The sequence below is a fragment of the Anarrhichthys ocellatus genome, unplaced genomic scaffold (genome assembly GCF_004355925.1).
Source record: "Anarrhichthys ocellatus isolate YVR2014 unplaced genomic scaffold, GSC_Weel_1.0 scaffold14, whole genome shotgun sequence".
NCBI lineage: Eukaryota > Metazoa > Chordata > Actinopteri > Perciformes > Anarhichadidae > Anarrhichthys > Anarrhichthys ocellatus.
The window spans coordinates 7067369-7079264 of record NW_022280044.1 but is presented as its reverse complement, the minus strand read 5'-3'; the positions used below and the strand labels follow the sequence as shown (position 1 = coordinate 7079264).

Genomic DNA, 11896 nt, shown 5'->3' with positions numbered 1-11896 from the left:
TCACCTCTCGTGGTATCTGTGCAGATAGTTTTGCCCAGGTTTTTAAAAATCTGGAAACAATCCACAGACCTCAATGTAGATATGTTTCAATGGCTGAAACAATTCTTCGAGTAACTTGATGACTACAAATCAACCCCTCATCCGTATATATCTTAATGATATGTAGCTCACTGTGTATCACAGGAGGATTATTACAGTCGGGTCCGCTCTGTGGACTAGATGCTTTCAAGACAGGCGAAAGAATAGTACAGAATGTACATTCATTATGGCTGGTTATGAAAGCCATAAAGATCAATATGGTGGTTAGTTATGATGTCCCTAAGGTAGCCAAGCTTTGCCACAAAATGCCATAAAGTCTTCGAAGAAGACAGTAAACGCTGCAATATGCTTGAGCACTTAAACTGGAAGTTAAATTGCGCTACTTAAAGGCAATGTTTATGAATTATTTGAATTTATTCCTTTAGGTTGTCAGTATACCTTTTCTAAAGTGATCACTTCTTATCCGTTCACTCGATTTATGGACGGCATAATCGGTGGAATGATGATGATGATATATTGATATCAGTAGCCCTATATTTTTTCCAAGGAACCATTTCCTCAGCAAAAAGCAGTTCCTTTGAAAACTGTTAACAGTGAGATTATTGAATTAACTGGGACACTGTTTCCGGGAAAACATGCTGCGGTTGAATATTCACTTTTTTTTCTGAATGACAGAATCTCAGAGACTTCTTAGCGAATGAAACCAAAACTATCCGACTCTCGCATAAAATCAACAGCAAAGTCTGCCACTTGTAAAAATCTGCAGTGTCACTCTGCTTAAGGAGCCACTCACACAATAGTGATTTTGTAAGAGTGTCTTTCAGTAGAAACTTTATGGTCTCATGATAGTCTGAACACTGTTTCTCACTGTTTTTACTTACTGTACTTTTCGCACAAAACATGCCTATTTTAAGAGCTGGCATCAGCCTTCAAAAACCCATTCTATCCAAAGCTACACTGTTCATCACTGCATTCTTGAATGACATCCTTTCATCTTACATGTAGCTCTGCATTTGGATTTTATCTGTTCCCTCACATGGCCTCGTGCCTCCTCCTCCTCCTCCTCCTCCTCCTCCTCACACTGTATTTGTCCCCTGAGCATTTTCACATCCCGAGGTGGATCAAGACTTTGCAAATCAATATCATGCATTCATGTGGGTGCAGCTCATGCATGATCATGTGAACGTGCACATTCATACGTACACGAACGGAAGTTGCTGCACCTATATAATTACATTCTGCAGGAAAAGCAAAAAGAGAGACAGAGAGAGAGAGAAAGATTTAAAATTTGTCGTTATTTTCCAAATAAACTGAAGTTGTTGGAATTCATCTGTGTGGATGCAGGAGAGAATATCAGGAACACCCATATAAATAACAGCCTTTCCTAATGCCAGCAGTAAGTACTCAGCTCAGTCAGACAGGGCCAGTTAATAGACCCGTACGGATGCTGAGGATAGAAATGAGGCTCGGGGATGGAGAGAGTCAGTGGAAAAGTGAAAGGGAGGAGAGGAAGGAGGAAACTAGTGGAGAAAGCGAGACGGTGAGGCTGGCCATTATAAATCATATCCGCTGTTGGCGCCGGCCACGTTTCCTAGCAACCAGACAGACCCACACGCCTCTCCTCCTCCATCCCTCTTTTTCATCTTACGCTAACAGCTCGGTCACTTTTACAACCCATACTGCACTGGGCCATGCCCCAAAAAAGTCATGACAGAGTGCAGTTGTAGCTTACAGCTAAATGACTAATCCACAGCGGGTCTGTATTATTAACCTCGTGCTAATCAGATCCAGAAAAATGGACGTACTGCAGACCAGGTCACACATACACACACACACTGTTATAGAAAATATATACCAGTGATGTGTTCAGGGCCAGCCACAATGTCACTCACATGCCGGAGGAGACTATCCATGTTGTCCTGAGCTCCAACGCAATGACACAAGTACCACATATCACTAATATATTATTACAACTACGATACTTATTACGATCAATTAGGGCCCTGAACGCCCTTGCGGGTGTTTGCAATTCCTCTGGCTAATCAGGCCTCCTGTTCAGCTTGAAGTTGGGTGTAGCTATAATGGGAACTGTGTGAGGTCACCAAACTTCATGCACTAATCAGAATGATGAAGGTTTAGGCTGCCCCACCTTAACAAGTGCAACGAAACGAGTGAGAGAGTCTCTACACATGCACACACCAGCCTTAATTAGTTCTAATTAGGCATAAGTGAAAACACCTGTGTGGGTTCTCTACTACTGCATACTAAATGAAATCACTTAATGCTACTACTCCTCTCAGTATATTGTTTTTTACTTAGTATATAACAAATCCATAGGCCTTTATTTTACTGAAGACATTTTGACGTGTCACAGTAGGAAAAGCACAGGTGTAAATAATTTAAATAATTATGCCTGATTTGCATTAAGCTGCTTCAGTTTCAGGGCCTTTTTATAGCCGCTCTTCACAGCAACTATGTTGACGTTGCAGGGTAAACACAGGTGTAACTAATAACATTAATTATGGCCCTGTTCCATTTAGGTGGGCCAGGGCCCTGGTATTGTGCATGTCTGGGCTTACTGGAATGGCTGTGACACTAAATAGAACAGGACTATAACTCATTTTATCAATTACACCTGTGTTTACTCTGCAATTACATGTCAATGTCTGCTGTGAAAAGGTGTCTCTTGCGAATGCTGGCACGGGTTTCTGAGACACTTGAATAGAATGAAGCATTCGTTAATGTCACCTGTCCTTTTCCTATTGTGACGAGGCAACATGTCTGCTGTGACAGAGGGTTTTGTGACAACAAGAAATGATGCAACCTTTACACCGACAGACGTCAAGCTAACTGCAACGTTGGGATGTCACTGCCTATCCAGCTTAAAGGAACAGTGTGTAGGATTAAGTGGCAGCTAGCCACGAAGGTTGCATATTGCAATCAACTGAATGCCCCTCCGCTCACCCATCCTTGTCAATGCGTGTCGGAGAACTATGATGGCGTTCAGGTTACGAAAAAAACAGGAAGTAGAAACATGGCGGCGCAACATCGGGGACTACGTGAGATGACCTGCTCCTTATGTCGAGACGAAGGGCTCATTCTAAACTAAGGAAAAACACAACAATTCTTAGTTTAAGGGGATTATACACCAACGAATTCATTGCTATGAATCCAATATATATTCCGTTTATGCTAATAGATTTCCCATAAATCCTACACACCATCCACAGATTATTAACATTTCTTTGCAGCTGTTAGCGGCTCCTCTATTCCCTTTGTGCATTTCTTTTTGGTACAATAGTGTGCATCAACAGCGCACACAATTCTTTAACCTTTTTAGTATGCATACTGGCTTTCATGACTAAACTTTGTCATCTTTTAAAAAGCCTTAAAATGAGTCTGGAGTATGGAATTGGGACACACAGTTTAAATCAATTCCAGTATTTACTTGAAATCCAACCACAGTTTATCTTCAGCCACCTATGCTTTGTTCATTTTAATAACGTGGGCACTGTAATTGGTTACTGTATAAATATCAGCAGTGTCAAATGTATTCAGGTTGACAAGATAATGATGTAAACACGACTTAGAGACACATTCAGATTCCTGAGTATCATCATCGCTGGAAAAAAGCCGAATTATGCACTGAATGCTGTCATATTTCTGCATGCAAGACCTCCACAAGATACTTGCCCCCACTCCAGTAGTGCTACTTGAATTGACACAATGCACACCTCCAAGAACAATCAGTTAGATAACACAATTTAGACTAAATTGTTGGCCTGTTTTGTGAAATGTCCTCCTGATTGTCCCATGACTGATGAGACTGAACAGACCTTTTCATAAGTCAATTTACTGCCTTACTACAGGATACTGATTTTGAGCCTCTGATAAAACAAGAGGAAGAGGAAGCACGGTGAAACCTTCTCGCTAGCATGACTAGCATTTAGTTGTGAGAGTCACTGAGCAGGGCCGGCTCCATGCCGCAGCTTTATGCCGTCTCCTCACTTTAAAAAGCTTCACACAGTTACTGGTCTCCAGACGGCTTCAGCCGAGCTTGACTACAGCCTCATTGTCTACTGGTTTATGAAATTTTGAGTGATCAGCAGAGTGAACGAACAGTAACACACGGAGAGAGAAAGAGTGTGTGCATCTATGAGAGCCAAGGAAATGAACCACTCAGGAACCACTCAGTAAGCCCACAGTCAAAGAGCCACCAGAAGAAGTGGGTGGTACGAGAGGAAAATTGTGTTTGAGGAATGAAGGACAAAGTAGTGTGTGTGTGTGTGTGTGTGTGTGTGTGTGTACTAAAAGAACACAAGTACGCCACCTTGTGGACCAGGACTGGTTGGGCTCCCCTCAAATTGTCCTTGACCTGTAAGAGAGAAAATCACAAATCCTTTATGAGAAAGACTGGCTTTTTGCGGCTCATCGCTGCGTTTGAAAAGTGATTATATCCACAGTGACCTGCCACCATGTTGGAGAAATAAATACCTGAGTAAAAGATTTTAAAATATCTGTATCAAATGTACATATTGTTCATAATGTATGTTGTTTGTTGACTGATTTAAATCCGGAGTTTGTTAAGCGGCTCCTAGTTCCAGAGGTCTCCGACACCGACTACAGAATCATTTTTTGAAGGGTGCTCCTGACCATTTCAAGGGTAATAGCTCTGTAAATCTACAAGATAACCCTCCTTTTAAGATTTAATGAGATTCACAGTAAGAGTTTAAAGAAAAAAAGGGAAAAAGGGGGATATAAAAAGTGCTATTCCTGCAGCAGAAGGATCATACTGTACCACTCAAATCCTTGAGGATAATGAATTAAATTAACTTTGCCTTTAATCTCTTACCTTATCTGAAATTATAATACGAAATGTATGTAGATAAGCAACGCTTTACTCTCTATGCCTGCAATTGTGTTTTCCTGGATAATATTAGTTTGAGGAAAGCCAAAGTCATCTTCCTTGGCTTGTCATTGACACAAAGACATTTTTCAGCCCTTCCAGGCAAATTTCTGTTGGTGTATTTCATTAAAATTAACTTTTTATTTTTACCCCAGCAGCATAAAGCAAGAAGCTTCACCAGTTGTTTAATGAATGAAAAAATATTTTTGAAACACAGTATTTCACATAATGCTTCAAGATAGAAAAACTAGACAAATCCATTAATGGTTCAATTAGCCATTCAGCCTCTGATTGGCAGAGTGTCGTTATAACCGAAAGCATTGAACAACAGGGCATGCTAATTTGTATGCTAATATGTTACCCCCAAAAAAACCCACCTGTGCTTGTATTTTACTCTTCTGATTTAGCTTAATGTTGAATTGTTTAATTCCCGATTTTACTCTTGTAAAATATATAAACATTAGGCCTACCTCTGTTAAATGCAGCCATTGGAGGTCAGCTGTGTAACTTTGGGAGATTGGTTATGGTTTGACACAGTGCCTAAACAACTCTTCACGAATCCATAGCATTTCTTCGAGTAAGCATAAACTGTGTGAGCGGAATTTCTCCTTAAACTAGAGCTAAAGAGTCAAGACGACGAACGTCGCCCACCTGAGCTTCAGACCACGGTGTAGTCGGGTTCAGGTGTAGTCGGACATACTAACTTTCAGCTCACTGAAAGCCCTCCGAGTCCACAGATTTACAAAGTGTGCAAAAACGTCAAGATAATTTCGGTTTTCATTAATATGTGTATGTTCTTAAATAACCACATGCTGCACAGACGCAGACTTGAGTAGAAGGATATTTTGTGATTACTGTAGTGTAGTTGTAATAAAAGTTACATAAAAGTTTCGATTTGTTTATTTACGGAATGTACTCGAACGCATCACTATGAATTCTTACAGTACCTGGTCGCGAGACCATCACAAAACACCATGCGCAGGATGGCAGAGGAGATACAACCTACCAAAGAGCAGAGGTACGTTTATTTATCCCTGAAGACGCTTTTTATTTTGAAATCGTCTTCATACCGTGGTTGGTTATGTACGTTGTTGTTCCCCTTTGAATGCCGTCCGTTTTGTTATGACTTAACTGCATTGTTGTTTTGAACTAGTACTTTCATTATGAACATGATTCAGACCTCTGTTAAAGTTGTGTCATTTCTCTGTTACTGTCAAATATCCACATGAAGTTGATATCAGTTCAAATCTGTCAGGATCTCCAGGAGTACAAAATGTTCCATTATGCAGATCGGTATTCAATTACAATAAAAACAACTTTATTCAACTCGTTCATGAAATCTCTGCCTGTATCTCTGTTACAAATATTTTAATTTGTGTTGTTATAACTGTCTCTTGATATAACTGCATTTGATGCAATGCTGAATTGAGCAGTGGTTACGAGAGATTTCTGAAGTAATCTTAACCCGAGTCAACATGCATATAGGGAAACAAGTCAACACATATCTTTAATGACATTTGGTCCCAAAATACAAAGTGTAAGCTTGGCTTGACTCCTTATATTGTTTACATGATGTCAAGTTTGTCTAGAAGGGGGATTCGGGGAAGTATAGATTGCATACCAACAGTGCTGATAGCAGCAATGTCATATGGTCAAAGTTCAAATTATAGTTAGCCTTTGTCTGAGATTGCACTTTACATGTTCTGTCTGCCTGCCTGTGCATGTCTGCTGTGACAGCTCCTGGATATTAAGTTGGCTTCCCTCTTGGTGCCCCACTTCTGCCTCTCAGCTGAAAGATGCAGAGGAAAAAATGCTCAAGAGTAAGTGTGCTGTTGAACCACTGCTGAGATCACAAGTTGAGATGTTGCGTTGTCTAAATGCTCAGAGGATTCGGTGTCTGCAATTCATGTAATATTTTGTCTTTGAAACAAATTATCAAAAGTACCAGTCTAATAAATCTGGAGCGGTTAGGCTGAGTCCCATTTCTCTTACTTTTCCTCCCTCCTCCGTCTTCCCCTTGTCCCATAATTCCCCCAGGTGTGGAGCGGCCTTTCTCCAGGCAACATGTCCGCATATCCAACAGCAACTATCTGTGGACCTTAGCTTTTTCCACCAGGCCACAGCCATGCTCTCTCCCCCAGCCCCCCGCCCAGCCCAGATCTCCTCTGGTTCTGCTGCACGGCTTTGGAGGCGGGCTTGCCCTTTGGGCCCAAAACCTGGACTCTCTCTCCAGCAGTGGGCCGGTCTACACTCTGGACCTGCTGGGCTTCGGCAGGAGCAGCCGCCCCGAGTTCAGCACCGACCCGGAGGGGGCTGAGGAGCAGTTTGTGGAGGCGCTGGAGGAGTGGAGGGAGAAGGTGGGACTGGAGGAAATGGTGCTGCTGGGACACAACCTGGGAGGATACCTGTCTGCTGCCTACACACTCAAATACCCACACAGGTGCTTTGGTTTGTTTATTTAGTGCGGAACTAGCCACACAGTAAAAAAAAGCCAGAAATATATTCAAATATATGACATTGTAATTCTGTAATCGCAGTCCACGGCTCGTCTGCCACCGACTTTAAACATTGCATTCCTAACTTTGTAAAACAAAGTGTAACAAATAAATACATACATTTACTGAATTGTTATTTATTAATAGAATAATAAATCGGAGACCAGCAACAAAACAGGTTATAAACCTTTTAAATGCAACGCCAATTTGGTCAAAAATGTAAACAGGAATCCAAATTCCAGTATAAAATGTATGGAGTATATAAACATAGAATTGAATTGAATAGATCGGGCCCATTGTTGCCGGTATCCGATCCAGCTATTTGCGTTAGTATCGTCCTGATATTTGATATCTGTGCAATTTACTTCACAATGATACTGGAAAGCAAAAAACATGTCTATTGCTACTTTAACATTGAAATCCAACCGTGGTCCTGCTATTTAAAATCTGAAAGAGTCTGTGACATTGTTGTGTGCACTGTCTCTTTTCGTACTTTGTCACACTCTACCATCTGTACACAAGTCAATGGTGGGATTTGAAATTCAATTTTAACATTTAGTGTGTTAATTTATCAAGTAACTGTATGTGTGCAGGGTAAAACATCTGCTGCTGGTGGAGCCATGGGGTTTCCCAGCACGTCCAGATAACCCCCAACACTACTCCATCCCAGTGTGGATCAGAGCCATGGGGGCCGTCATGAGCCCCTTCAACCCACTGGCTGGACTCAGACTGGCTGGGCCTCTAGGTCAGCACACACACACACACACACACACTTTGCAGCTATCATACTAACATCTGGAAGTAAATATTCTCTCTTCTCTCAGGTCCGATGCTGGTCCAGACAATCAGGTCGGATTTCAAGCAGAAATACTCTTCTGTGTTTGACGACAACACAGTATCCGACTACATCTACCATCTGAATGCCCAGACTCCGAGGTGAGGAACTTGTATATGTTTATACCGTACGTACTGATTTTATCGCTCTAACATTATTTCTCTCTGCTTCAGTGGAGAAACAGCCTTTAGGAACATGACCATCCCCTATGGCTGGGCGCAGAGGCCCATGCTGGAGAGGATCGGCCAAGTCCAGGCTGACATTCCCGTTTCCTTCATCTATGGATCACGCTCCAGCATTGACAGTGACTCTGGATATTGGTTGAAGAAAACCAGACCAGATGTGCACATCACGGTAGGGTCTTTTGTTCTCGTTTCATGTCAAGTCTCTTCAGTATGTGGTGTAAGGGGGAGACACTACAGGGGAATAGGGTAAACATGTAACTAATAGCACCGTGAAACTTCCCCAGTTTATAACTTCAATTCATTTCCAGAACCGAAATCTGAACATTGGATAAATCCAAGTTCCACATTATTGTTTCTTTTTGTTGACATATTAGTCAAAGCTTTTTACTGAGGGCATCTCTTTGTATTTGTAGTTTTAAATGAACCAATAGATATCTCCATGGAACCAGTTGATTACTCACATTAAGACAATATTTATTTTTGTATTACACATTTTCAGAACTGTTATGTTTAAATATGCAAATGAGGCATTATCTACTTTGGTGGTGAATTCTGGAGAAATCAACACACCCAAATATACAAAGGAGTAAAATAAACACGTAAATGTGTATTGTGGATGTTTTCTGGCCTCTAGTCTGAAAGAAGACATGTTACGGAAGCAAAATAGCTCAAAATCTCAATGTTTTTGGCTCAAGAGAAATATCCATCTCAGAGTTCACCTGCCTTTTGTGAACCACGACAGCTTTATCTCTAAAGAGCCGACTCGCTGTCTCTGTGTTTGTGTTTGTCAGGTGATCAGAGGAGCAGGCCATTACGTCTTCGCCGACCAGCCCGATGACTTCAACCAGACAGTCCTTCAGATCCTCACTGGGATGGAAGAGAAAAAGCCAAGATGAGGGAGCGAAGCAGTGAGAGCGCCCTCATTCAGACGACACACACACACACACACACACACACATAAACCCATTACACAGCCTCAGCTGCTTCACTGTAAGCCTCTTTATCATGCACTTTACTTTTAAAAGAAAACCATCACTGGCTAAGGACACTTCACTCATCATGTGGGAGTCAAAGATCTGATGATGCCACAGGTTTCTTTGTATAAGTTTTGTAAATAAATGTGAAATGCAGTCCGTGTTGTATTTTGTCTTTCGGCTTCCATTTGGAAATTCTGAGAAACTGTTGGGCAACTCTTTTCTGTACAAAAAGAGAACTCGTTCCTCAAGGGAACATCTTGTTTTGTGGTTGACGTCTAGGCAAAGTACACAGGGTGTTCTTTTTTGTCTGACCCCTCACCCACTCTCAGAGAGATACGAGGGAGGAGGCGTTTAGGGCAAAGGGCTGACTGTGTGTTTTTCAGGAAACTTCCTCACTCCTCAGGAGACACTGTGACTCGGAGCGGCCAGCAGATGGCAGCACGGTGACGGCATACTTACATTACCTCCGCTCTCCGTTTCAGAACAGTCACAGTGAATCTCATACAAAGCGCCCTCACATACATATTGAGTTGAGTGACCTACACTCAGGAGACCTGGACAGTTATGCTTTAAGAGCAGCACGACACTCGGCTCTCTGCTAAGTCACAACTGCAGTGACAGAATAGGGTCAGAGCTGGACTAAAAATAGGCCTTCTGTTTTAAGGGGGGACGGAGGGTTGGTGGGGGGGCATAAGTTAAAGTACCCCTCCGGACACAAGTATGGAAAAATATTCTGCGATGAATAATATTTTGTTGAACATGGTTTTCCAACATAAAAAGTAAATAAATAAAAAAAGGAGGGCTGGAAGCACATCTTTCTCCCTCAGTGGGAAATTCAGGAGTTATGAATATGCAAATATGCAAATAACACAGACCAAATGCCCTGCCCACCACCTTTGAAGAGCTAGTTAGAAGAAAGATTGGAGAGATAGTTAGTGAGATGTTTTGCGCTTCAAACTCAATTCTCCTCTTGGAGAAAAGTTTCTGACTAAAGTTTCCTACAAGGGCAAACAGAAGTCACCATATGGTCCTATTAAAATACTTACAAGGTCTGTGAAGTGGCTTTTTTACAATGGACAACGTTGACAAAATCGATGCAGCAGAACCAGATATCTTCTGTTTTATTCCATCCATTCTTCTTCCTTGTCAAAATCTGCCAGCCTGCTTTACCCACAACGCACCTTGACCGTAGACATTTCTGTCAGAGATTCAGGCGTCTTATGCTAGCACTCGCTAATGTAGCCTTAAGTCTCTATGCAGAGATGAGCGTGATATGGAGGTCTGGTTTGCTCGCTTCTTTCTAACTTCACACACCAGATTAGTTTCTTTTTTAAACTTTTAGTCTTCAGACTAACCAACCGACGCCGACTCAAGTGACCCCAAACTCCCTCTGTACACACTAAAGCTTTATTCAACTTTATACAACCTGTAAGCAGACTTTGATGTTTACACACTAGCAAACATGGATGCAATTTAAAACATTTTTAAAAAGTGTTGCATGTGGAAGGAAATACATTCAACGCGTGTGTTAGGCGTCACATATAACTTTGAGTTTGTGCACAGTAAACCCTCAACAGGGCACCTTTAATATGGTGACTTTTTATTTCCAATGATTGTCTCCAACAGCTTTGATGCAGAGGGTGAACAATAGTATTATGATGTGTTGTCTTTGAGCACCCTGGCCTGTCACATCTGCCCGGCTCTGTCATTGACCTGGCCCACCCAAACTGTCTCCCAGCAACAGGGTAGCCACGGAGACGGATTATTTTGGATCTGCGAGCTGCTGGAAGTGACACTGCGGTTTGAACGGGGTAATTATGGGTTGCTTGTTCTTCTTGAGGAAGCTGGCTGGCTGCTTGTCAATTCAGGGAGGAGCGTTCAGCCGAGCTGCACTCGGGGAGTGAGGTGTCCAGGCCTCCGTCCCTGATACTCACTTAATAAGCTTCCAGGCTTATTCGTCATGCCTCTCTCTCTCTCTCTCTCTCTCTCTCTCTCTGTCTCTCTCTCTCTCTCTCTCTCTCCCTCTCTCTCTCTCTCTCTCTCTCTCTCTCTCTCTCTCTCTCTCTCTCTCTCTGTCACCCACTCAGTCACATGGGCATGAAATCATTTCATTAGGAAAAGCGAAACAGGCGAGAAAAGTGACAGGAGCTTTCATACTTGGTTTTGGATATAATTGAAGGCTTGAAGGCCTGAAATAACTGCACATTAAAGGTGTGTGCACACAGAAACACACACACACACACACACACACACACACAGTGGCTGCTGGCAGCCTATCAGCTCTCGGTTTATCTTTAATCAGCACCACCACATGCAGGTTTGTGCAGCCAAAGCATCAGGAGCTCAGCTTTAACAGCTAACAGTCACATCTCTCTCTGACCTGCAAGACCAAACTGCTATTTCACTGATTGTTCTCACTCATTTTGGGGTTGTAAGCCATAGTTCTAGAGTCAAAGTGT

At 42.2% G+C, this 11896-nt stretch overlaps 1 protein-coding gene across 2 annotated transcripts; it reads left to right on the top strand.

The window, feature by feature from the left end:
• Window positions 1–5905: 5905 nt before the first annotated feature.
• Window positions 5906–9965, top strand: LOC116387112 (1-acylglycerol-3-phosphate O-acyltransferase ABHD5-like). Of its 2 annotated transcripts, XM_031853914.1 has the most exons (7): window positions 5906–5963; window positions 6683–6765; window positions 6983–7385; window positions 8034–8185; window positions 8265–8376; window positions 8449–8629; window positions 9252–9964. In XM_031853914.1, exons 1-7 carry the CDS (start codon window positions 5920–5922, stop codon window positions 9354–9356), a joined length of 1080 nt encoding a protein of 359 aa, XP_031709774.1. In that variant the 5' UTR covers window positions 5906–5919; the 3' UTR covers window positions 9357–9964. The 2 variants fall into 2 exon arrangements, with proteins under 2 accessions (XP_031709774.1, XP_031709773.1); XM_031853913.1 differs by lacking the exon at window positions 5906–5963 and having other exon boundaries at window positions 5978–6765; window positions 9252–9965.
• The last annotated feature ends 1931 nt before the right edge of the window (window positions 9966–11896 follow it).